The following is a 25,481-nucleotide window of genomic DNA, read 5'->3' as shown; positions in this document are numbered from 1 at the left end:
AGAGTCCAAGCCGATCTGCACATCAATACTCAGAAGCAGTAAGAGTTTAACAAGATGGCCGCATACAAACTTGACAAAGCCCATTTATAGTCTTCTACATACCAGCAGCAAACAATCAGAATGTGAAATTAAAGAGAAAGCATTATTTACAGTGATCTTAAAAAACACACACTACGTAGCCATAACTCTAACATTAGAAGTAGTGGACCCCTGCTGGGTGTAGTAGCTCACAGCTGTAATCCCAGCACTTTGCGGGGCTGAGGCAGGCAGATCTCTTGAGGACAGGTGTTCAAGACCAGCCTGGCCAATATAGTGAAACCCCATCTGTACTAAAAATACACAAATTAGCGGGGTGTGGTGGTACATGCTTGTAATCCCAGCTACTTGGGAGGCTGAGGGAAGAGAATGGCTTGAAACTTGGAGGCAGAGGTTGCAGTGAGCTGAGATTGCACCATTGCACTCCAGCCTGGGTGACAGAGCAAGACTCTGTCTCAAAAAATAAAAAAAACATTAGACCTCTACAGGGAAAATTATCAAATGTTTTGCAAGCTTTAAGAGTGAAATAACTGAAGCCAAGTTCCTGGATCAAGGATCCAGTCTCATAAAGATGTCAAATCTCTCCAAATTCAAGGCAATCTTAAACTAAATCTTGATTATTAGGGGTCAGGGAGGGGAGGCTGGGTAGAATCTGACATGCAAAAGGCCAAGGATATCCATGACACTCTTAGCGGAAGCAGCTGGTTTACCAGGTAGCAAGTCTCATCATCAAGCGGCAGGAATCAGGACCCTGCCTGTGTGCTGTAGAAATAGACCAGTGGACTGGATTTGCTTCTCATTGCTACTGTAACAAACTTTGTGACTTCAAATAGCATAAACTTCTTAGCAACTCTGTAGACCAGAAGTCCAACAAAGATCTCACTGAGTTGAGATCGAGCTCCCAGCTTCCTGGAGATGCTCCAGAGAATCCAGAAAGGCTCCAAAGAATCTAGAAGCCTTTCCAGCTTCTAGAGGGCATCTGCATTCCTTGGCTCACGGCCCCTCCATCTGCAAAACCAGCAATTTGCAGCTCTATGCTTCCTTCCATCAGCACGGTCTTCCTCTGTCCTCTGCACCCCTCCCACACTTGAGACGCCCCTTGTGATGACATGGGGCTCCCCTAATAGTCTAGGCTGGTGTCCCATCTCAAGGTCTTCTGATCAGCAAGGCAAATTCCATCTTCAACCTCGATTCCCGTTCACCATGTAACACAACACCCAGAGATCAGAATATGGACATCTCTGAGGGTGCAAGGTGGCCACTGCTCTGCCCACCAGAGACCAGAGGACTAGAAGTAAAAACAGAAAACCACAGCAGAGCTGGCACTGCCAAACAGCAGGGGAGGGATGGCGTATCAAGAAATGGCTCTGGGATCACTAGATATCCTTATAGAAAAAAATCACATGGACTTCCACCTCATTTACAAGCCATAAAAGCCACGTCCACAAAAGCCAAAAAGAAAAAAAAAGATTAGAAGGTAGTTTCAAAAATACTTTCATGACTTCAAGGTAGGGAAAGACTTCTTAAACTCTAGTAAGAACATTGACCATCTGGCCACATAATCTTAAAAACTTCTGTTTAATCACAAACAACAAAGTGAAAAGCCACAGAATGGATGTTTCTGCTTTTTGTCTATTGTCTTTCAAAAATTTATCTTCTGTAAATTAATTAGAAAAAGACAACTCAGGAGAAAAATAGGCAAAAAGCTTGTACAGACATTTCACAGGAGGAAACTCCATGACCAAAAAAGATGTAAACAGGCTCAACTTCTGCTGCCATTAAGAAACTGCCGAGCAACGGCACTGGGCGGCATGTGCCGGGTCAGACGCCAGCGCACAGAGGAGCCCCTGCTTGGCATGTCTGCGGCTCACAAAAGAAGTGCCCTGTCAACTTGGTCGCTTAAAGAAGTTCCATGAATCAACAGGAAAAAATCCCACCCAATTAAAGCAACCTCATGAAAAGTGGGCCAAGGAAGTGAACAGAAATCTCCTAGTAGCGGCAGCATGTCAGGTCCGTCCCATTTGAAAAAACAAGTCAATCTCCCTAGTGCCCAGGAAAGAAGAGAGAAAGCACTGACAACCCATGTCACACCCACCAGTCCAGAAAAAGTCCACGCCTGGGTCCCCGAGAATCCCACAGGAGCGCAGCACATGCCAGCCCCTGGCCAGCGCTCCCAGGACCTGGCCCCAGAGCTGGGGAGCTGGAGACAGGCTTGGCAGAGCAGTGGCCAGAGGGGGCCTGGGACAGGGCGTGGTATAGGCAGATCCTCCCCGGGCTGCTGAGACCCGAGTGCATCCAGGCTCGCTTCATGAGCCATGCAGGGAGGACCGTGAGTCATCCTCAGGCCCTGGACTCCACACAGCTGGGCAGACAGCTCCTCTCCTGTCACCACCCCACCCCTACGAGCTCCACTGAGGCTGAGATATACACCCCACCAGTGCCATGCACGCTTCAACATCTCTGAAATCAGAGCATCTTAAGATCAACAGGGTGGCAGAGTTTAGTGGGCAGTATTTCTTTCTTGGTGGTACAAAACCATGGTGCATCGTGAAATGGGAAGTTGTCACTGGATACCGCTATCCCCATCTGCCTGCGCGCTGGCTGGCCCGTGAGCTCTGGGAGGGCAGGGGTGAACTGTCGGCTGAGCGCTGCGCAGTGTGCACCTGTTCACACGGCGACTCCGGTGCGGGCTGTGGAGGTGGGTGTAGCCACTCGGGGAGTCTGGGGACACCAATGGCCATGTGCTGTGGGGAAGGGGCAAGGCAGGGCAGGCAGCTTTCTGTTCTGTTCTCTCCCATGCACTTCTGAACTGCCTGCACATTTGATACTTTCAAGGAAAACATGGATGGATGGATGGATGGATGGATGGACAGATGAACGGACGGACGGAAAGGGCAAGGGCTGTTTTTGCAATCGATTCGCTTCCGGTGCAGGGCAAGTAAATTAACTCCAAAGGAGAGAGTACGGTCCAGAGCTTCCTGCAGGGCACCGGGGTGTGCTCTGGGAGGAAGGGGGCACCAGCTCCCGCCACAGCCCCAGCCAGGCTTGTGGGAAACCCTCCTCACCCGTTGCATCACACTTCAGAAGGAGGCCTTTCCTTTGTACCCTAATCCTGAGGCTGCAATGCTGCCTCTGCGGGGCTTCTATAAACAAGATCTACATTACCAGTTTTTATTTGAAAGCATAGAAGTCAGGCCTGCAGCTTCTTTGTAAATGAAGAAAAATCCATTTGCTTCTGAATTCTCAGACACAAAAAGAAGATTCAGCCCAGGCTTGGTGGCTCACGCGTGATCCCAACCCTTTGGGAGGCCAAGGCAGGCGGATCACCTGAAGTCAGGAGTTCCAGACCAGACTGATCAATGTGGTGAAACCCTGTCTCTATTAAAAATACGAAAATTAGCTGATCATGGTGGCATGTGCCTGCAATCCCAGCTACTCAGGAGGCTGAGGCAGGAGAATCACTTCAACTTGGGAGGCAAGAGGTTGCAGCGAGCTGAGATCACACCACTGCACTCCAGCCTGGGCGATGCTGTGAGAGTCCATCTCAAAAAAAAAAAAAAAAAAAAAAAAAGCAGATTCATCTTCAAAATAACAAACGACCCCTCCACCACACCCACCTTCCAGCTGGGTCACGCAGGCAGACACCACCAGAGAGGCTGCCAGGCCTCCATATCTCGCCCCAGTGCTCTGCAGGGAGGGCGTGGCTGGTGCTGTCGCTAAGGGACAGAGGGTGGGGAGGTGACCCTCAGCCTAACTGCCAGTCATCTGCTGTCACCCACCTCCCAGCACCAGGTCGAAGTCTACACACTCACAAGACTGCTCTGCCCACAACAGGCTCCTGGGGACGAGGTGCCAGACCCACGAGTGTGTTCACAGCCGGCGCTCGTGACACCGCTGCTCTCCACAAACTGCAAGCCTAGCACACTGTGGGCTGTGCCCTGTGCGCCTGGCTGCCACCCTCCGAACAGTCCTCGTGATGCAGTTACTGTTGGGCTTGACCTGTTCCTTGCTCGAGGCAGCTCCTGTGCCTGCCACGCCCTCCACCCCAAACCTCCTCCTGAGGAAGTTACTGGGAGGCTGGTTGGAGCAGGCCTCTCCAGTGTGCCCAGCCCAGGGCTGGCACTCTTAATCACAAGGGTCAGGGCGCCACAGCCTCACCCCATGTCCGCCCTGGTGTGTGCACCAGAGCCCTCCAGAGAGCACTCCCAAGCCCCTGGGCACTGGGCACACGCGAAGCCCATGGGCCCTCGCTGCTCCTGGCAGGCAGGGCTTAGGCCGGGCACTCCACGGCCTGCACTGTTTAAACACAGCCTTTGTACCCAATGACTTGAAGTCTTGCAGCTTAAAAACCCTATTTGTAACCAAAATAGTCACACATAAGTGGTGATTTCATTTCTCTTTCCCTAACAGATGGGCCCACAGTTCCTATAGGACTAATTTTACCTGACTACTCCGTGGTTACTATTCCTCCTTGAAAAATGCTCCCCTCCTTCCCTTGTGAGCATGGTGGCACTCTTATAGCAAGCAGCCTTCCAGGCAAAGAGCTTCCACCAAGGACCCGGGCGCAGGGTGGCATCCCACCTTGCACTGGCTGTCCCTGTGCCGGCCATTGGCACTCAGCACCCGCAGGGAAGATGGCCCAGCCTCCGCCCACTGGCCCACTGCTGCTCTCTGACCCACACTGCAGAGCTCAGGGTGGTCGTGCCCTCCCCTTCACCTTCCACAGCCACTACCCACCACATCTGCTGGGCCGCACGGGACACTGATGTGCACAACACATGCTTCCTCTGTTGGAGGAGCAAGGGCGGCGTCGCTGACCTCACCCCAATGGGAGGTTTCACCAGCATTTCCCAACAGCGCCTGGTGCGGCCACCATGGTCTGAGAGCCAACCACAGCCCACCAAGGAAAAGGAACCTGCTATGTCACCTGAGGGTCTGCGTGGGTCCCCACGTCCCCTCCCCTGGCTGCGCACCACCCAGGGCTACTCTGTCCACCTCTGCCCCTTGAAGACGGTAACGAAAGAATGACAGCCAAAGTCATCCTCAAGGAAAATAAACAGCAGATGCCCAGGCCTGCAGCCAGCAGTCCAACTCCAGGACTGAGTCCGCAGTCAGTCAGCAAGCGTGAACGTCCTCCCAGGTAATGACATTTGTGCCCCAACAAGTTGTTTTCCTGGGATGAGGAAACACTACCCAGGAAACAACACGGGACTCTGCGAGCTGAACAAGAGTCCGACTTGGAGAAACATACATGGAAATAATGGAAATCATGGAAGAGAAACCCGCGTGCCCACCCTACGGCCAACGCTCTGCCTTCACAGCACCCACACGAGGGGCCACAGGGACTGACGAGCTAGCTGACTTGTACTGGCAGTTAAATGTCTACTAAAATTGGGCAAAAATAGGTATCAATAAATATAATTTAGGAGCAAAATATTATGGGGGGAACTTTGGTGACAAATATTTGGAGCCACTGATTTTAAAATCAGAACAAGCACTTTGTAAAAAGTTTATTGGGCTGCATGCTTAAGAATCTGCTTTCTATAAATGTTCTACTTTAAATTTTAAAAGAATAAGGACTTCACTGTAATGAAAACAAAAATTTACCACCTGGCATAAAAGGAAAAAAAGCAGTCTCTTGGAAAATATGGAAATTAGAGAGATTTATCAGTTCAACTAAAAAATCCCACCGCATCTGCTGGGCCACAGGTTTTTTTTTTTTTGAAGACGGAGTCTCGCTGTCACCCAGGCTGGAATGAATGCAGTGGCACAGTCTCAGCTCAACGCAACCTCCGCCTCCTGGGTTCAAGCGATTCTCCTGCCCCATCCTCCTGAACAGCTGGGACCACAGGTGCCCACCACCACACCTGGCTAATTTTTCTATTTTTAATGGAGATGAGGTTTCACCATGTTGGCCAGGCTGGTCTTGAACTTCTGACCTCGGGTAATCCGCCCACCACAGAATATCCTACATGGCACTGCTGTGATGTCCGAATCCATTGGACTGCCCTTAAAAAACACACCTCCACCTTCGCCTTCGATGCCACAGAAAACTCTAGACCACAGCAAGGCACCCGCCCCTGCCCTGTAAGAGAAGACAGATGTGAATGTCAGAGCTGCAATCCTGGGTGTGTCCACTTCCCAGTAACATGGATGGATCTGACCAGAACAATGATGCAGAGATACAGCTACTGTCCTTCTCAAAAACATTCACAGAAAAGGCGAAATGCAACTGCTTTAGAGATGCCCGTTCGCACTTCTCACAAGTCAAACCCATTTCACAAAATAAATCACAACCAATTGTAAAACGTTCTCCAAGTAGATGAATTTTTAACAGAAAATTTTATTTCAATAAATATTTTGCCCTCCAAGTGACAACTACAATTTCAGGAAGGTAAAAGTATAACCTAGAAGTAATTTAGAATTATTCCACTTTTCAGTTTTGCCTGAGTGAAGAGTCTAGTTTGGGCCTGAAGTCTGATAAGAGACTGCACCGCAGTGACATGCGTAGAAAGTCAAAAGCACACCTGGAAAGCAGTCCGTCTTTGATGTGGGTAGAAGATAACGCATCTGCACATACACACGTAAAACAATGAGACTCACTCAAGTTTCATTTCTCTTTCAACCCCTCATGGCTCCCAGAATTCTAGCATTACCAAGGATTTACACATAAAATTCATCATACATTGAATCATTTGGTTTACACTTTCTTTACAGGATATAACTTTGTAAAGGGTAGAGCAGCTTGCCTTAAATAACAAGGTTAGAATTCTGAGAGGCAACGAAAGACGTGCGAGTGTTCCGCTGAAAATCTGCAACGAGACACCAAGACCATTGCAGGGGCTTTGAAAACAGGAGACATTTGTAAACAGAGCTACAACTCAGTGTCATGAACTGCAAAATCAAGATTTACCACCACCCAAGCCAGAAAGGCCTAAAAGCACCACCACAAAAATAAATCCTGTGTCTGAAACTTCTCATGACAAATTAAAAGGGTTGCGGCGTCCAGGCATGAAGAACGCGGGGACATGTCCGTCAACTATGAGGCCAACACTGGCCTGGGACTCAGGACATCAGGAATGTCCACGCCACCTTAGTGCTTACTGGCACCCAACAGCAAACAATCCTACAGGCTGAAGGACACGTTTCAGCATGCCCCACACACTGGCTAATTCCACGGAGAAAATCCAGAATTCACTCAGAAGTTCCATGGGAATGCAGTTTTCCAGCTCTATGCCAGACATTTTCTAGCTCTTCATTAAAAACAATCCAATTCCACTGAGTTCGACAGGGCCATGGTAAACAACAACAAGAAACTCTATAAAGCAAGGGGTTGGTGACGCCTGGTCAGCAAAATGAGCCACAGCAACCTCACGCATACAATTCAATGTAAAGCAAATTAGTTCATGACTTTATTACATTTTAGTGCTTTCTTAAAATAAATATGGTAATATCAAACATACAGTGAGGAGTAAAGCACACGTGTGAAAGCATGGTAACAGGAAGTTCACCTGGGACTGTATGACACTCAGCACTTGAGGAATCATACAGCCTTGAGTTCCCTATTTACAGGACAGAGAGCGGCTGTGGCTAACACAATGTCTACAAAATCGCAGCAGACTGTACTTTTCTTCAAAGGACTGAGGAAAGGGGATAAGACCTATTAATTCCTTCTAGCGTTCTGTACCATTTCCCTCCTTATGTACACGACTGACCTTCTTCGTCTCAAATTATGTAAGTTATACTTGTCTCTTTTTCTCCCTATTGATCTTTAATTTTTTCTGCAGTTCAAGAAGATTCAAGTAACACTCCCGAGAAAATATGTGCAAAACTAATGTAAGTGGCTCCAGAATCTTCTGGCAGCTGGTCAGTGGCAGCAGTGTCTGGCAGCCGAGGCTGGCACGCACCTGCTCCTGGGAACGTCTGCTCCGCAGAAGCATCAACACCGTTGGGACCAAGGCAGAAAGAACCCAAAGCCATCCACTTACTTGGAGCTCTGAAGTAACTGCAAACAACCACTTGTTTTTAATAGGCAACAAAACAAAGGTATCCGTCTACCTGGAAAGCGGCACGCTCCTCTGAGAGCATGCAGCGCTTCCAGATGCAGAACCCAGACAGGACAGGCCGTGACCTAACGAAACCACTAAAGGGACTGTCGGCTTAAGTGCATCACCTTTAAGGACAAACATGCTCAGAGTGAAAAATGTTCTACTTTACCAAAATCTGTCTTTATTAAAGTGAACAAATCAGCGCACTATCCAAAACTGAATGAATGATGGCTGCAGTTGGCTCAGCTTGCCTACTTTAAATGAGGCAAACACCAGCGCCTGGTACCATTCCCCATCCTCATGATTGCGTGCCAGATATCATCATCTTCACATTTGTAAACGTTATTTTAGCAGAAGACATACTCTGCAGATTTCAGTGCTTTTAGTGAACTGGTATTTTCCGTAAACTTCTGCTGAGCAGCAAGGAATAAGAATCTTTTTCAGAAATCTTAGAATTGGATATAAATGTTGGCAGTAGACACAATCAATAAATATCATACAACTTCTCAAATGAAAGATTTCCCATTATGAATTTCTTTTCTAAAGACATTCAAACACCCCAAACCAAAATCGAGCCTCAGTCCTTCAGTCACATGAGATTACTGCTGGCCAACATGAGGGCACCGGGCAATGTGCAAGGGGCAAGGTGAGAAGCAAGAAAGCAAAGTGGATCACGTCTAGTTTATGCTGAAGGGGAACTTCAAGTAAGGCGGCTCCGCAGCCTGGGATCTCGCCCAGGAAGACCCTCCTCTGGGAGCCTCCGTGGTCAGCAGTGGCCACAGCAGCATGAGCCACTGCAAAGTCGGCATCTGCTCCTCCATCCTCGCCCTGCCTGGCATCCTCTGAGTGAGATGAGCGCTGAGAGAGGAGTTTTCTTCTGTTGTCTAGAAACCTCTTTGCAAAAGGTCTGTGACTTTGCACACTTCGTACCCAAATAGATGAAAACAATAAATAAGGACCCCGTGGCACCCTCTGGATGCCGGCCACAAGGGTGTCATTTACAAGTCTGGGTCACCCTTTGGATGCCGGCCGAATTGGGGTCATTTACGAGTCTGGGCCTTCTTTGGCACTGCGGGCCGCTTGGGCTGCCACAGGTGGTTGTGAATTGTGAGTGCATCCACACTGACAGACATGGTTTTAGCTGGGATCAAGTTAAACTGTTTTCGGTCTGAGCTGTATTTATACAGTTTGTCGATCATTTTCTTGGTGATGTTCTTTGGCCCCGTGCCAGTGAGTTTGTAGATTTCCTCAGTATCAGGATAGTAGCAGTAAAGCGCCCTGAACTGGCAGCCAGCATCACGAAACAGTATGATGTAGTGATTGGCATCACACTTCTCCAGCTCCTGTGTGGAGAGAGAAAAGAGGAAGAGACAAACACTTCAGAGCCACTGCAACCACCACGGGGTGGGTTCCCACAGCGCCTGCACAGGAACCGCTCCCTGGGAAGCTCTCCCACGTCAGCTACAGCCTGCCTATTTTAAACAATTACGGTGGACTCCTGTCCTGGAGCATTCTATGCCATTGAGACTTAAGAAATCTAGGCAAGCAAGGGGAAAAAATGCTTTTAAGATCAAGTGGAAAAGCAAAGGAAAAGATGCTCATCATTAGCCACCAGAGAAATGCCAGTCAGAACCACCATGAGACGCCGCGTCACGCCCATGAGGATGGCTGGCACCCAGGAGAGGGGCAGTAATGAGTGCTGGCGAGCAGCAGGGCTCCTTCACTGCCAGGGGGATGCAGAGCACAGCAGCCACTGTGAAAACAACTTGGCCGTTCTCCAAACCGCCAGGCAGTTACCGTGGGACCCAGCAATTCCTCTCTCATGTATATACTCGAGGGAAATGAAAACACATGTCCACATAAAACACTGCATAAAAATAACAGCACTATCCCAAACAGGCAAAAAGTTGAAACAAAAATATCACATGTACCCCCCAAAACATGTACATCTGTTCTGTATCAATAACAAATGTTTTCAGTAGAATCAACCCGAGTGTGCATCAGCAGATGAACAGATCAACAGCACGGGGTTGAGCAGGCATGGGCACCATGCAGCCACGAAGGATGGAGTCCTGCTACACTCTACACCAATGAAGCTCACAGCACCATGCTAAGTGAAAGCAGCCCAACCCAGAAGGTCACAGAAACTACGATTCCATTTATAAAAACGTCCAGAAAAGGCCAATCCATGGAGACAGACAGTAGACTGGCAACTGCCAAGAGCCGGGGCAGGGAAGGCTAGTGAGCGACTGTTCACAGCTGAGAGTTTCTTTCTGGGGGATCAAGTTCTGGAATTAGGGAGTGGTGATGGTTGCGGATTCTATGAATGTACTAAAAACCACTGAATGGTATAGTTTAAAAGAGTGAATTTGACAGTATCTCATAAAGCTGTTACCAAAAAAAGAAGAATCTGGCCTGGGTGCGGTGGCTCACACCTGTAATCCCAGCACTTTGGGAGGCCAAGGTAGGCGGATCACGTGAGATCAGGAGTTCAAGACCAGCCTGGCCAGTATGGTGAAACCCCATCTCTACTAAAGATACAAAAATTAGCAGGGTGGGGTGGCGCATGCCTGTAGTCCCAGCTACTCGGAGAACTGCTTGAGCCTGGGAGGCAGAAGGTGCAGTGAGCCAAGATCACGCCACTGTACTCCAGCCTGGACGACAGAGCAAAAACTCTGTCTCAACCAAAAAATAAATAAATAAATAAACAAAATAATCTGAAGTAAATATGACACTGCTGATGCCTATCACAGCGTTTGTGGATCGTATTCTAAAGTTTAAAACACAGCTTCAAGTGTTTTGGTAACTTTTGAAAACAGATCCTCCGCATGCCTGGGAATCTGAGCACATGAGTCCATCCCAGCAGTTCTCCACATGCAGCCCAGGAGGCCTGAGGCCTTCCCAGGAATCGCAAGGTCAAGCCCTTGACTTTGAGACACTAAGGCCTCACTGCCTCTCACTCACTTCTCTCAGGAGTGTGTGGCGGAACCTTCCCAAGGCCCTGAGCCATGTCGCTTGTAATGGACGGAAGGCACACACAGCTGAGATGCCAGCTCTCTTATGTCAATGCCATCTTTCTATTTATTTGACTTCAGAAAAGTTATTTTTCATAAATATATAATGTATCAGCATATAATGGGCTTATTATTTTAAAATAAATATATGTATTTTTAAAAGTATCCAAAACTGTATATATAACACTGATTTCAACCCTACAAACACTGTTTAAATATGAACAGAATTAGATGCCAATAAGAATAATTTGTAGGGACAGTGGCACTGTGGGGGAGTGGGGCTCATCTGATTTGTTGCCACCTCCACAGTAAGAAAGCATGTGGTGCTCATGGCTTCCAAGGCACAGCCAAGAGGGCTGTTGTCCTAGAAAGGCCGGCCTGCAGGGCGGCCCTCAGAGGGCGCCTGGGATCGTGCTGTCTGTGGAGTTCCCAGTCACTCTCAGGCTGACAGGAGGGGCTCCCTGAGCCTGAGCAGTTGGTCTGCATGCTGACCCTGGTATCCTCCCAGGCGTCCTAGCCAGGGGGTGGTACCTCGTGACCAGCCCCCAGGGAGAGCTCAGGGCATCCAGTCTCGAAAAGGCTTTCCACGGTCCACAGGCTGCTGTGGATCGGCTGCAGGAAGAATCAGAGCAGAGGGGGCTGTACAGAGCCTGGCTCCCGCCTGCGTCTTCTACCTCTGCACCCAGTGGCTCTGGCTCCCTCCAAATTGCTGGAATAAATCTAAGCTGTGGGTCGACTCCACACTGAGGCCCATGCGTCCTTCCAGGGCATCTCCATATGAGGGTGACCCTGAGGGCCACTGATACAAACAGCCAACCACCTCTCCATGTGGAAATCTAGGCAGGAAGAGCATGACCACGATCGCTTCTGTCCCCAGTCCCATGAGAGACCTGCCTGGGTTGGGGGCCATTCTTAGTCTAGATGATCTGCACTATCAAGAAAAGAACATGTCCGTTTTAAAGTGGGTCGCAAATTCCATATGCCACTTTCACCTTCACAACTAAAACAACCAACTAAGGACCAGAGGTTGGTCTTAATTATTAAAAAGCAGAATTTTTGGTGGATGATAAACTCCTGCATAATTTTCATTCACTCATTCACAAGCCGTTGTATCCCAAGGCCAGCAATTTACGGCCTACCGCACACATGCCTCAAACTGGGGCGGGGTCCAGTGGCTCTCCCTTCTCTCCCCTGGAATCCCACTCCTGCCCCTCAGGGGCCAGCCTAGAACCTGCACAGGACCCTCAGATTCCTGCTTCCAAGCCCCTCCCCAGGCATGCACACTAGGTGCTCCGGAGTCCACGCACTCAGTAGATGCGGGCCTTCTCCTGCAATCCTCACTCCTTCCTCCCCACCCCGCTGCTCCGGCCCTGGCCCCTCCTCACTCATCTCCAGGCTACCTCGCAGATTGCTCTGATCTGCTGGGAAAGGAAGGTGGGTTCCTGGCCCTCCTCTGCCCACACCTGTGCCCACGATCTCACTCCAAGTAAAGCTGAGTCCTCCTTCAGCCCACAGAGGCCCCACATGGGGATGCCCCGCCCTCGGTGTTCCTCCAGCACAGGTTCACTACGGCCCATGGACCCTGGGACGTCTCACTCCCACCTCCCTGGAACGGCCTTCCCCAAAATCTGCACCCTCCCTCCAAGTCTGTGCTCAAATGTTACCACCTTCTCATTAAGACCTACGGTGACCAACACTTCCACTGAGCGCTGCAGCCAACCCAAACTTCTAGCTCACAGCCCAGACATGTCCAGCCCTCCTCTATGAATGGAGGTCACGGGGCCAGCCACAGCCCCTCGCCCATGCACCATCTACACTGCACCGACAGGCCCTCGTGGCCCACAGAGCGGCAGACATTTCTGGCCTGGCCCTGCAGGCTCCGTCCCTCCACCAGAGGACAGTGCGCTCAACTTCTCTGTTAGCGTCGGGGCCCAGGCTGTGGGTGTGTTTAGCACCCAGAACAGGGCAGGCAGACCGTGACTATTTATGAAGTGATTGAGGGCCCTCCCCTCCTCCCTCACCTGTGTATGTAAAGCTTCAGACTGTGCAGGGCATGAGTGCTAACCCTCACCCTCCCTCCATCTCTAGCTCCACTGGATTGTCCCACCCAGTGAGACCGCTGCCTTACCTTTACAGCGACAGAAGCTGGACTTCACTCCAGCAGCAAACATGGGCAGTGCTGCCCCAGGGAGGTGACAAAACCAAAGCCACTAGCATCTTCCCCAGACAAGCTTCCCATTCTCTGGCAAACCCAGACTCAAAGGTGGAGCTGCTGCCGACATGGCCCCAGCTCTGCCCCACTCCCAGCACACAGGCGGGCTTCCCCATGAGCACCACCCTGCTGCCAGCCTCCTGTGTCTCTAGTCACATGACCCCCTCTGGCTCCACTATTTTTCTCCACTTAAAAAAATTTAGGCCAGGCATGGTGGCTGACACCTGTAATCCCAGAACTTTAGGAGGGCATGGCAGGCGCATCACGAGGTCAAGAGATTGAGACCATCTGGCCAACATGGTGAAACCTCGTCTCTACTAAATAGACAAAAATTAGTTGGACATGGTGGCACACGCCTGTAGTCCCAGCTACTCGGGGAGCTGAGGCAGAATCACTTGAACCCAGGAGGCGGACACTGCAGTGCACTCCAGCCTAGGGACAGAGCGAGACTCCATCCCTACAAAAAAATTTAAGCTGAGTTTTCCTTCCTCATTCACACCCTACCCCAACCCAGCGGGACCCAAGGCCCCTCCCATCACCTCAGCCCCCACTCTCACCCACCCTGAACACACGAGTCTTCTCACCTGCCCAGAAGGCCCCATCTCAAGACCCTAGCTCTGCCCAAAGAGACCGTTCCCACTTGCCTAGGCCCTACCTCTGCTGAGAATTCTGCTCTCCGTTGAGGCCACTCCAACTCCCACGGCCTTGGCAACTCCATGCAGAGCTTCAGGAGAGTGCCGTGGGTGCCCCCGCTTGGCGATCGCCGGGGAAAGGGCCAGTCACTACCGCATAGCAGTAACGCTCGTGCATCAAGGATTGGGATGTTTTCTTTTAAAAAGAACCCTTAATTTATAAACACTTTTTATTCCACATAAAAACCGAGTGTTGAAACATGACACTTGCCTCCAGTATGGAATTCTTGTGGGGTTCATTCACTTTTCCAGCCAGGCAGCAATGGGATATGGCATTGTGAATAATCGGCTTGTTTGATTTGCTGCTGGGCTCCTTGAAGAGCTTGGGGCCTAAGAAACAAGGCCAGGGGTGGCAAAGTCATCATTTTAAGGCACGAACACACACAACAAAGAAAACCAACAATGTCTCGGATGCAAGCAATGGGTAGGCTGGACTACAGATATTTTTGACTATTTAAAATGGGAAGTAAAAGCTACTTAAAGTCTATTCAAAAGAATTTTAAGTTATAAATTTTTAAACAAGCAAAGACAAAGGTAATCAATAATTTATCTCCTTTCTAAATTCAGCAACTTAGCTATAAAGACACAACCAGGAAAATAACTTGTAAAAAGTCTAAAGCTCAAAGGCCCCAGGATATACTCCTCAGCCACAGCAGCCCCTCCAGTTCACCATGTCCTGAGACCACGTCTGGCTCCGAGGGCAGCTGGTGAGAACCAAGAAGCCCCAGCACTCCCCGGCTCTGTCGAACCTGCATGGCAGACAGCAGGGTGGACCACCAAGAGGGCAAGGCAGGACTAAGAGCTTCTACTAAACTACATGCCCATTTCAGCACTGAAGAGCTAAAAATAGCCCTCTTTGTTAGAAAAATACTTTTTAGACCAAAATAGAGAACAGTTAATGCAACAGCCACACAAAGGCCTGCGGCTGTGTATACCATAACCTCTAAGGAGGGAAGGCCGTCACCTGTGTACTCGGCCACCGAGGCCAGGGAAGACGCTGCCGACGCGGTCTCCCAGTCTCGGTCTGTGCTCCGGCTCGGATTCCGGCTCAGTATGGGCAAGGCTTCCATGGATTCCACTCTGCAGGCAGAAACGGACAAGAGACAGGCAGGTAAAGCGCTGGCTTCCTCTCACTACCACTGGCAAAGGGCTGGCCCGCCGCCGGAGCAGGAGCACATCAGCAGGGGAGGAGGCTTCTAGTGACAGTGGGGGCTCGAGTTGCCACATCCCCCACATAGAACAGACGCTCTAAGCAAAACGCAAAAGCAAACACTCCAGGCACTAAGGGGATGAAGACAGAGAGGAGTCAGCCCTCCACCAAGGGGGTTCCCCTCCACACAGCCTTTGCTCAAGGCACCGCCCCCTCGAGCAGGGCATAGGCACAGCACTGAGCCACAGTGCTGCTGGCTCAGGAAGCCACAGGATGAAGCCTGGGCCGCTCATGCTGCCCAGCCAAGGATGAGACCTAGGGTAGGAGGGGCCACAGCAGGCCGAGTCTGAAAACCTGGGCCTCAGTGACTCTGATCCCTGGAAGACCTGAACTCTACCCTGCAGGGAAGTCTCCACTGAGCACAACAGATGCCAAAAGTCTGGACACAGCTGCTCAGAGATGTCAGCTGCTGCTCTCATGAGGGAGGCAGACAGCACTGGAGTTTGAATCCACCCAGGGTAATTGATGGCCAGAATAAAAACCCACGCAGAAATCTGCAGTCCCTTGGAGGGATCCGCCACAAAGCCCAAGGACAACAAGGAGCCATGAGATGGGGAAGAGACAAGAAAACGTGGCCCACGGGTGCAGACGGAGCAGGGGACACATGGTGTAATCATAAAGTGACATGGCGGGGCACGGTGGCTCACACCTGTAATCTCAGCACTTTGGGAGGCTGAGGCGGGCAGATCATGAGGTCAGGAGTTCAAGAACAGCTTGGACAACATGGTAAAACCGCATCTCTACTAAATATGCAAAAATTAGCTGGGCATGGTGGTGCATGCCTGTAGTCCCAGCTACTCGGGAGGCTGAGGCACAAGAATTCCTTGAACCCAGGAGGCAGAGGTTGCTGTGGGCTGAGATTGCAGTGAGCTGAGATCGGGCCAGTACACTCCAGCCTGGGCAACAAACAACAAAAGTCCATCTCAAAAGAAAAAGGAACACACAGGCGGGGGAAGACCCTTGCTCCACGGAGGGGACAGCACAGGTGGAGGAAGCAGTGAGCAGGAGCTGCACAGTGGTCACTAGAGTCCTTGCAAGGCAATTCCGTGAGGTCCAGACCAGTCCCCAACCTCTCCCCCAAAGTCACTTCCTCATTACATGAGCAGTCCTGGGGCCCACCTGAGAAGCTGTGCTGAGAAAGATGCACACTCACTTCTGGGCCACTCAATCAGAGGCACAAGGCCGCAGTCTCATCACAGGAAACCAAAACTGAGGCAGCCAGGATAACTGACCTGTGCTTACCAAAAGTCAAGGTCGAGGAAGGCACAGAAAGGCTAAGGAGCTGCTCTGGATTGAAGGAGACTAAAGGACCATGGCATTTCAAGGCCATTTGTAGCCCCAAACCAGATCCTGGACTGGGGGACAACATAGTTGTCAGGGACACTCTTGGGACAACTGAATGGGGACTGTGAGTCGGATGAACATGCCAGCTTGGTAACTGATCACACAAGAAAACATCTTGTTCTAGGACATCCACACTGTACAAGGCCAGACGTCTCCAGCTGAGTGGTTGTTTCCATTTGTTTTTAGTGTTGGGGGTTTGGCAGCGTCTCAGTCTGGAGTGCAGTAGCATGAGCAGAGCTCACTGCAGCCTCAACTTCCTGGGCTCAAGCGACACTACCACCGCAGCCTCCCAAGTAGCTGGGACTATAAGTGGGTGCTACCACGCCCAGCTAACTTTTTTTTTTTTTTGGTATTTTTTTGTAGAATGGGGGTCGCACTCTGTTGCCCAGGCTGGTCTTGAACTCCTGGGCCCAAGTGATCCTCCTGCCTCAGCCTCCCAAAGTGCTGGAATCACACGAGTGGGCCCCCATCCTTGGTCTCCAATTGACTCATGATGATGAAAAAGCACACGTGCAAGTGTGGGAGGGTGGCGGGGAGAGCAGTAAAGCAGACGCCGCCAAGTTTAACCAGCTGGGGAGCCTGCGTGAAGGGCACTGGGATTCCTGGTGACAATTGCAACTGTTCTGTAAATGTGAAATGATAGCAAAGTTAAAAGTTACAAAACCCTCTCTCAGAGTTTTTAATCAAGAAGTCCTACCCTCCCCTCCCAACATCCTCCAGCCCATCCGGCGGCAGCGTCTCAGGCCCCTTACCGCTGAGAGGGTGTGCCCCCGGAATGAACGCTCTCAGGTTCCGTCGTCGCTGCCGAGGCCAATGACAGGCTGGAGCCTGACTGAGTCCGGCTCAAGTTATCAGCTACCAGAGACAGAAACCGACAGTGGTGCATGAACAACATCCGACATTTCCAACAGACACCTATCTGTTCCCTGTACCTGTTCCCTTCACCTCGCCCTGCAGAGCTCGGCCACAGGGGCTACAACCCCATCCCGCCCCAGGGAGCCGGGCTGCACCTGGATGTGCCGCGTCTCAGAGCAGCGGTCTCGACATTCTCATGTGTGAAATGGGGAAAGCCATCTCCACCCATCCCGCCTCACACTGCTCTTGAGAAAATGGAAATGAGATGACGCCCGTGAGGCTGCCACCGGCGGCAGGAAGCGCTGCCCATGCAGAGACTGCTTACGGGTGGAGGAGCACTTGGTGCCCGAGTCACTGCAGGACTCTTCCCGGTGCACCGACTTCGGCCGCGGCTTCTTGGGCTTTGACTTGGGCTTGCCGAGCCCCTGCTCCTCTAAGATCTGCTGCTGCTTCCTCCGCAGGTACTCCTGCTTGATGAGCTCGCGCCGCGCCTTCTCCTCCTCTTTCCGGACCCGGTCTTCCTCAGCTTTGCGTCTGGGAGAAACACATGCCCAGACACTGCTCGGTCATAGGGTCTCTGCCACGACACCTGCGCCACAGCGCTCTGTCCAGGTGAATTTCTCGGCTTCCCCCCAGCTGTTGGGAGCAAGGGCGGCCAGCCTCCACAAGTGGAACACAGAGGCTGCGAAGGCAGCCATGGAGATGATGACCCACCCAGGCCACGCCGCCCCACCAGCCACCAGACACACACGTCCTGACTGCCCATCAGCAGGGACCGTGAAAGTTCAGGGAGGTTGTCTGTGGGAGAAGGGAGACCCTCACGGGCACTTGCTGCTGTGGTCCGTCACCAGTGCCAGGAAGGGAAGAGGGGCTGCAGGGGACCCGCCAGGCTCCTGCTCCGTCTGCCTTCCCCCGAGGCAGGAGGCTCACCGGGCTTCATCTCGCTTGAGCTCCACCTCTGCTTCCAGCTGCTGCTTGCGCACGCGGGCCTCCTCGGCCTTGCGCTGCTGCTTCAGGAGGAAGGCTGCCCGCTTCTTGGCAAGCTCATCTTCTGCTTTCTGTTCATCCTGCAAGACAGAGCCACACACAGCATGACAGGAACCCCCTCAGACGCCCGATGCAGCCATACGCAACCCAGCAGCAGACTTTCACTGCACTTTTAAAAGTTTAACGCATAAAGACTTCTACACTTTTAACTGTTACAGACTCTAAAATACGAATGGAAGACAAACGGCATTTCAAAGGCACTAGGCATCACCAAACTTTCCAAACGCCTCACACGAGATCCAGTTTGCCTTAAAAAGTACGTGTATATTTCCAAAATAAAAGGCTGGGCACGGTGGCTCATGCCTATAATCCCAGCACTTCGGGAGGCCAAGAAGGATGGATCACTTGAGGTCATGAGCTTGAGACCAGCCTACTGAACACGACGAAACCTTTTCTCTACTAAAAATACAAAAATTGGCCAGGCACAATGGTTCCCGCCTATAATTCTAGCACTCTGGGAGGCCAACAAGGGTGGATCACCTGAGGTCAGGAGTTCAAGACCAGCCTGGCCAACAGGGTGAAACCCTGTCTTCACTTAAAAAAAAAAAAAAAAAATTAGCCAGCCATGGTGACACAAGCCTGTAATCCCAGCTACTTGGGAGGCTAAGGCAGGAGAATCATTTGAACCCAGGAGGCAGACGTTGCAGTGAGCAGAGATCATGCCCTTGTACTCCAACCTGGGCAACAGAGCGAGACTCTGTCCAAAAAAAAAAAAAAGAGCGAATACTGAAGTTTTGTTTACATTTCAGAAGAGCAACCACCAAACAAAGCTTGCCTCTTTTGCTAAGAAATGCCTGATTATTTGGTATCCTCTCACTCAAATTCACAACTGCCTGGAGGCAAAGCAGGAAACCCTTGCGCGTCGCTTGCCCAGGAGAAACCTTCTGAGAAACAGGTTGTCCTTAGGTGACTTCCATGATGCGTGAGCATCACGGAGTGTGCACACACCTGGATGACAGAGCCCCCGAACGCCTAGGCTCTATCAGCCACTGTTCCTAGGCTACAGACCTGTACAGCATGACTGTACCTGATAATGTAAGTAACTGGATCAAAATATATCTAAACACTGAAAAGCTACAACAAAAAACATGGTCTTATAAACTTAGGAGATGATGAACATCCCTGACAGGAACATCACGTGGCTCAGTAGCTGGCTATGAAAACAGTTCTCACAGTTGACACTTCCCTTCATCTCTAAGGAAAAAACATTACAAGAAAGACACAGACAAAATGTTTTTTGAAGTTGCTATATCAGAGGCTGGCAAACTTCAGCCCACAGGCGAGGCCTCGCCACTGCCAGCGCATTCTAGCGATGAACACTTTTTACACTTTGCGGTGGGACGAGGCAACAACAGGGTTTTGACTAGAAAATCACCAAAAGAAAACTATGTTGAAATCACGTGAAATTCCAGTTTCAGGGCTCGGAACAAAGCTGTCTTGACCCATGCCACACTCGCTTGCGTACAGCCCAGGGCTGCTTCTGGCCAAGCAGAGTCCTCGGGACAGAGACTCTGTGGCTCACAAAGCCAAACACACATGTCCCCAGGCCTCTTAGAGAGGTGGCTGGCCAGCCTGCGCAGATGTGCGTTCTCTAACTCTCTTACAATCACGTGGGGTGGCAACATCTCACGAGCACCTGAAACAGATGCTACCGATCTCTTACCTTGAAGAAGAAGCCAACCCCCGGCTTCTGGTCGCCTTCGCTGATGAGGTCCGCCGAACCATCGAGGCTTGCCAGCTCCCCGTCCTCGTCAGGGGCCTTCAGGTCAGAGAGGTCCACTTCAATGAGGCTGGCCCTGCTCCTCAGGGGCTCCTCCACAGGGACACTCTCTTTTCCCGAGATGTCTGAGGAGCCAGGCCCTGCCTCCTTCACACTCGCATCCAGAACTTCTTTGAGGCTCATCTGCTCCGACAGAATGTTCGCGTCTTTGGAAGAAGACAGAGTAAATGTCCGCTGGTTGTTTTCATCATGGAGCCTGTAACTGTCGAAGAGACACTTCCCGTGAGGGTCACCACTGGGCTCTGCGGCGCCTTCCAGGCTGGGATCTGTGGGTGTCCGAGGGTGGCTGCTGGCAGGGAAGGGTCTCAAGTGCGGGAGCGTCTCTATACTGGGCGTCGGGGTTTTACTTCGGGAGGAGCCTTGTGGCCTGTCTTTCGGGACCTTAAGCTCTGCTGGCCTTCCAGAACGGGAATTCCGGCCCTGACCCAGTCGGGGGGCTTTGCGGTGGCCAGCCATGCCCGTGGGAGAGAGTGGCTCCACGAAGTGGACCGGCGCCTTCACTTTGTGGTCCTGCGAGTTATTCTTAGAGCCCGGCACTGGGACCGTGGGGGACTTCATGAGAAGCTGCTCCTGCTGCTGAGAGATTTTCAGGATGGCCTGCTGTAGCGTACTAATGGTTTCGTTGAGCTTCTCAATGGAAAGGTCACATTCGTTCATGTCGACAACCTCCCCGACAGTGTCCTCCAGGAGGGCGGCGGAGATCACCTTATTTCTCTCCAGCTCCTGCAGAGCCATGGGGTCTTTTGCTTTATGCTGTTGAGCAAAGGCGAGGCTCTCTTTGTCCACATCCTGAGGCTCGTGAAGGAGCTCCTCTCTCTGCTCCTCCTTCACAAGAAAGTCTTCGGTTTTCGAAACGCCATCCTCACACTCCTCCCCATTGTGCTGAGAGTACTCCTTTGTAAAGTGCTCCGGCCTGACGGCGGGGGCGGCCTCAGCCTTGCCCTTCTTCACCACATGCAGGAATGCGGCCTTGCCGAGCTTCAAGCGCTGCCTCGCCGACAGCGCCTCCATCTTCTTCTTCTGGGCCTCGATGGCCCTGCGCTTCTCCTCCAGCTGCATGTGCAGCTGCACTAGCTCGGACGCCAGGAGGCTGGCAGGGTCCCTGCCATGCCGGCCCGGGCTCTGTTCCCGCTTCTGCCTCCACGTCGTCAGAGGGGCAGGGCAGCTCTCGGATGCGTCTGGCGTGGTTTTCTGGGAGCTGCTGGTGCTAGACTTGGTTTCGCAGCTGTTGAGTCTCTGGAGCTTCCTCTCCGCAAAGCTGGTCATCTTCACGCTCCCACTTGCCACGGAGACGCTGCTCATCTGAGAGGCTGTGCTCAGGCAGGGGCTTGAGCGGCCACTGGCATCATCTTTGTCTTCGTGTTCCTTCACCTTCATGTCCTCCTGCAGTTTGGCTGACTCCTCCTCCCCGATGTATTTGCTGAGAACCACAGGATGCGCCTCACCCATGAAATCGTGCTCGGCCTCCTCTAAGTCCACCACATCCGAGTCAGAATCCTGCCTGAGGAGAGTCCACGGCTCTGAATCGTGGGAGTTGGGGCTTTTTGAACAACTAACATATAACCTTCCTTCAGAGTCCTCATCGGCCCTGCCTACGTGAAGGAAGAAGCCATCTGTGGATGGTCCCTGGGGGAACTGATCGAATCTGCTGAGGGCCAGGGGCCCACCACACACCTCTCCTGCGGTTTCCACTGACTGCGGTCCTGTCTCAGTGGGGTCAATGCCCATGGGAAATTCTGAGCAAGGAATCGGGGTAAAAGTCCTATTCAAGTCACGACTGCCAGTCACTTTCCTTCGTACCAAAGGCTGGGGGCCCTCGCTGGGCCTCCTAGACGCAATGCTCCTCGGTCTCCCTTCCCCCCGTTCGTCCTCCTTGGTTATCACCTGCTTCTCTTTCGTTGGCTTAAGCACTGCTGGCATCAAAGGCTCCAGGAAAAAACTGTCAGGCTTACTTTCCGAGGTGTCCTGCTGTCCCTGGGGAGACTGGGCACTTGCTATAAGGCCTGAGGCCCGGGGTGAGGCCCTGGGGAACTCCGGGTCAGCACGCTGGGGAGCCACGTCTGCTCTAACAATAGCCACTAGCTCCTCTTCCTCATCCTCAATACTGACATTGTTCAGGAGGCTCTTCCCATGGGTCTTCGTGGCTGTGGGGTGTGGCTGGTTCTGTGGGGTCAGATTAACAATATTGGATGCCAAACTGTCTTTGCTGATGGAGCGGGCCAAGCTGACGCTGTCGCCAGAGCTGGGATCCACTTCACAACTCGCAGCGTGATGCAAAGCAAAAGGCGTTGGCTGGGACGCGGGCCTGAAACACAGGGAAGGCCCACTGGGTGCGCTGCTGCATACACTAGAGACCCCAACACGGACCGGGATGTGAGAACACCGGCCACGCAACAGAACACGTCTCTCACATGCAGGGGATTTAAACTCACTCTTCCCCGGGGCAGAAGAAAACCAGATATCATTTCAGCTTAGTGATTCTCAAACACTGTAGTCCCACGACCTCTTGACGCCCTTAAAAATTACTGAGGACCCCACAGAGCTTTTGTTTCTATTTGTCAGTATTACTCTCTATTTATCATCCTAGAAATTAAAGCTCAGGCATTTTCTAAACACTGATTAAAATTACAGTAATAAGCCCATTCTATGACAATGACTAAATTCTCCAGGACACAAGTTTCCAGTTCAAGGGCAGGCACTGCTTGACACCTGTACAGCTCTGGGATCTGGCTGGACCTTCGTACCTGACTCCCGTGCTGCCACACCAGCAGCCTCCGAAAAATCCCACAGCACACTCACAGAGAGTGAGGCCGCAGAGAAGCAGTCGCTCCCTGGTGTTGTTATAAAAATAATTCTGACCTCAGGGACTCCCTAAAAGGGTCTCGGTGATCCTCAGGGGGTTGGGATGATATCTTCAGGAACTGCTATTTAATGTAAAAAACATTCCAAACAGACATCTCTGAAACGGAGAGACTCACCTGGTTTTTTTTTCTGGCCATGCTATTGTTGCTCCTCGAGGCTGACCATCGACTCGGGTCAAAGAATTTGATCGATGTCGCTGATCTGCAGTTCAGAGGAAACAAGACGGTGTTAAGTAACCAATTTTCTATCCCTCGAAATTCTTTCAATTTGACCATCATTTCTCTGGAAAAATGTCCCGCAAGTCAATACACCAGAAGGGCCCCACGGAAAGCAGAGAAGCAAAACCATACAAGGTTCACTCATTCCCATGGCAACACGTGGTTCAACAGCGACTGGTCTAATGAAGTCACCGGAACTGAGAGAGAACTGGAGCACGTGTGAGCCCCTGCTGACGCGGCATCACTCTGTATCTACTACACAGAACATAATTGCTCTCAAAGATACTTTCACTGCAAGGTGATACATTCCAAGACACATAAACACAAGTTAAAATGTACTTGGCTAGTGTCTTAACTAAAATCACTACATCAGAATAAGATGATTTAGTTTTGAGATATATGATTTTTACTAATCTACAGTAAGGAGAAATTCAGGAAAAAAGATGACAAGGAAGAAACAACATTCTTACCAGGGATGTCCTCTCCCTGCATGGATTTTTGCTGTTTCTGTCGCAGTGGCAATAAAGGATGGGATGGGCTGAAGGCAGCAGTTCCTTTTCCACTAAATGCAAAAAGAATTAAGGGTAAAATCACACCTTTATCAACCTTCAAGTTCAACAACAAATGCACAAGTGTACAGGACCATCCTAAATTCATACCAAGCTATGAGAAGCTTGGACTGTTAGGGAAAAATTAATGACTCTAAAAATGAGGAAAAAGAGCACCAGGAACTTCAAGCTTGGGATAAACATCCACACACTGGAAACAAGGGCACACTGACTCCCAGATGTGTCTACAACACAACCAGCTTCCCATGGGAAAAGCAAAACCTTAGCCTGTCATTAGAGTGAACTTTTGAGATAAGCAAAAGTAAAAAGAAAATGTGATCCTTTGACAAGTAATAGTTTTCAAATATGCACATTACTGCTTCAATAAAAAAAGAGAGAACTTCAGAGATAAAACAGACCACAAAGATGATGCCCGCTGTACTAAACCACAGCTGTGAAAATACAATACTGATGAATAACTTAAACCCATCAGAGAGCAGCATGAACATTCCCACACTGCTGGTGGGAGGGTAAAAATGTACATTTTTAGAGGACAATATGGCAATATCCATAAAAACCTCAAAATTACTCACACTTTTCCATTGCTTGGATTACAGCTTAAGAGAAAGAACAATGAGAGGTGCACATGGAGGCACGGGTGTGCGGGCCGCACTTCCAGGAAGAACGGCACACGCGGGAAAGGCAGAGGTCCTAGGTGTGCAGCTTGTACACCCCTGAGACTGGCACCCAGCAGCCCCTGCCACTCCACAGGTACCAGCTACGGAGAGAGGGACTCAGGGCAGGGAGGGGGAAGCCAGGCAAAGCAGGAACGGCACAGGGCCTTATGTCAGGGCCACAATGCAAACCCTGCAGCCTGGATGCCGTGGGAACAGCAACACCTCACAGCACGCCCGTGACGTGAAAGACTGGGTAGCTGTTGAAACTGTGGTAAAGGAGGATTCATCGAGTGGGAAAATTCTCGCCACAGGCTGCTGGGTGAAAACAGCAGGTCACAGGGCAGTGTGTAGCCAGCACCAGCTTTCTGTGCTCACACACACACCGGGCTCAACAACAGACATGCAAAGACCAGAGGGAGGACGTCAAGTGTCCACGCTGTCCCCATGTGAGTGACGGCTCAGCTCGAGGCATTCTCCCCACTCAGTGACCCCACCTGTGCTCACAGGCGTGGAGTTACCGCCCCACCTCTGCTCTCAGCTCTGGGGACGGACACTCCAATCTCAAAGACCCCCCACAGAATACAGGCAAGCCCCTCCCTGAGCTCTGCCCCACCCCTGGGTGTGCACCGCCCTCACTGCCTGCATCACAGGGCCCTCTCAACAAGTGCTTTCTCCTGGCTCTGGCAGCCCCACATCCCATCCCTCAGCACGGCCATCAGTCTGGCTCCTCTCAAACAACCTGAAACAACTGAGTCCACTCTAAGCCATGCTGCTCACCGAACCATTCATTTATGTGAATGATTTAAAATCACTCTGAACGCTGCCTTCACCTTAAACCCCACCTTCAATGGCCACATTTTAAACGCTGTTTCTCTACCTCAGGTGTGCTGATCGGCTCCAGGCCAGAAGCGCTATGGGCCTGCCGCCTCATGAAGCAC

At 51.2% G+C, this 25,481-nt stretch overlaps 1 protein-coding gene across 9 annotated transcripts in view; it reads right to left on the bottom strand.

Annotated features, from left to right (window-relative positions):
• Positions 1–6,359: 6,359 nt before the first annotated feature.
• The window catches only part of CAMSAP1 (calmodulin regulated spectrin associated protein 1), a 92,312-nt gene continuing 73,190 nt past the window's right edge, over positions 6,360–25,481 (bottom strand). For all 9 annotated transcript variants that reach the window (XM_037730343.1, XM_037730338.1, XM_017505676.2 and 6 more), the window contains 9 exons: positions 23,789–23,880; positions 23,217–23,301; positions 20,122–22,543; positions 18,342–18,478; positions 17,737–17,945; positions 17,309–17,411; positions 14,967–15,082; positions 14,214–14,332; positions 6,360–9,427 (listed from right to left, as the gene is read on the bottom strand). In XM_037730343.1, the coding sequence (XP_037586271.1) occupies positions 9,125–9,427; positions 14,214–14,332; positions 14,967–15,082; positions 17,309–17,411; positions 17,737–17,945; positions 18,342–18,478; positions 20,122–22,543; positions 23,217–23,301; positions 23,789–23,880 (3,586 nt within the window). In that variant the 3' untranslated portion in view covers positions 6,360–9,124. The remainder of the gene's footprint in view (positions 9,428–14,213; positions 14,333–14,966; positions 15,083–17,308; positions 17,412–17,736; positions 17,946–18,341; positions 18,479–20,121; positions 22,544–23,216; positions 23,302–23,788; positions 23,881–25,481) is intronic.

Source organism: Cebus imitator, unplaced genomic scaffold (genome assembly GCF_001604975.1).
Source record: "Cebus imitator isolate Cc_AM_T3 unplaced genomic scaffold, Cebus_imitator-1.0 Scaffold339, whole genome shotgun sequence".
NCBI lineage: Eukaryota > Metazoa > Chordata > Mammalia > Primates > Cebidae > Cebus > Cebus imitator.
This window is presented reverse-complemented; position numbering and strand designations above follow the sequence as displayed.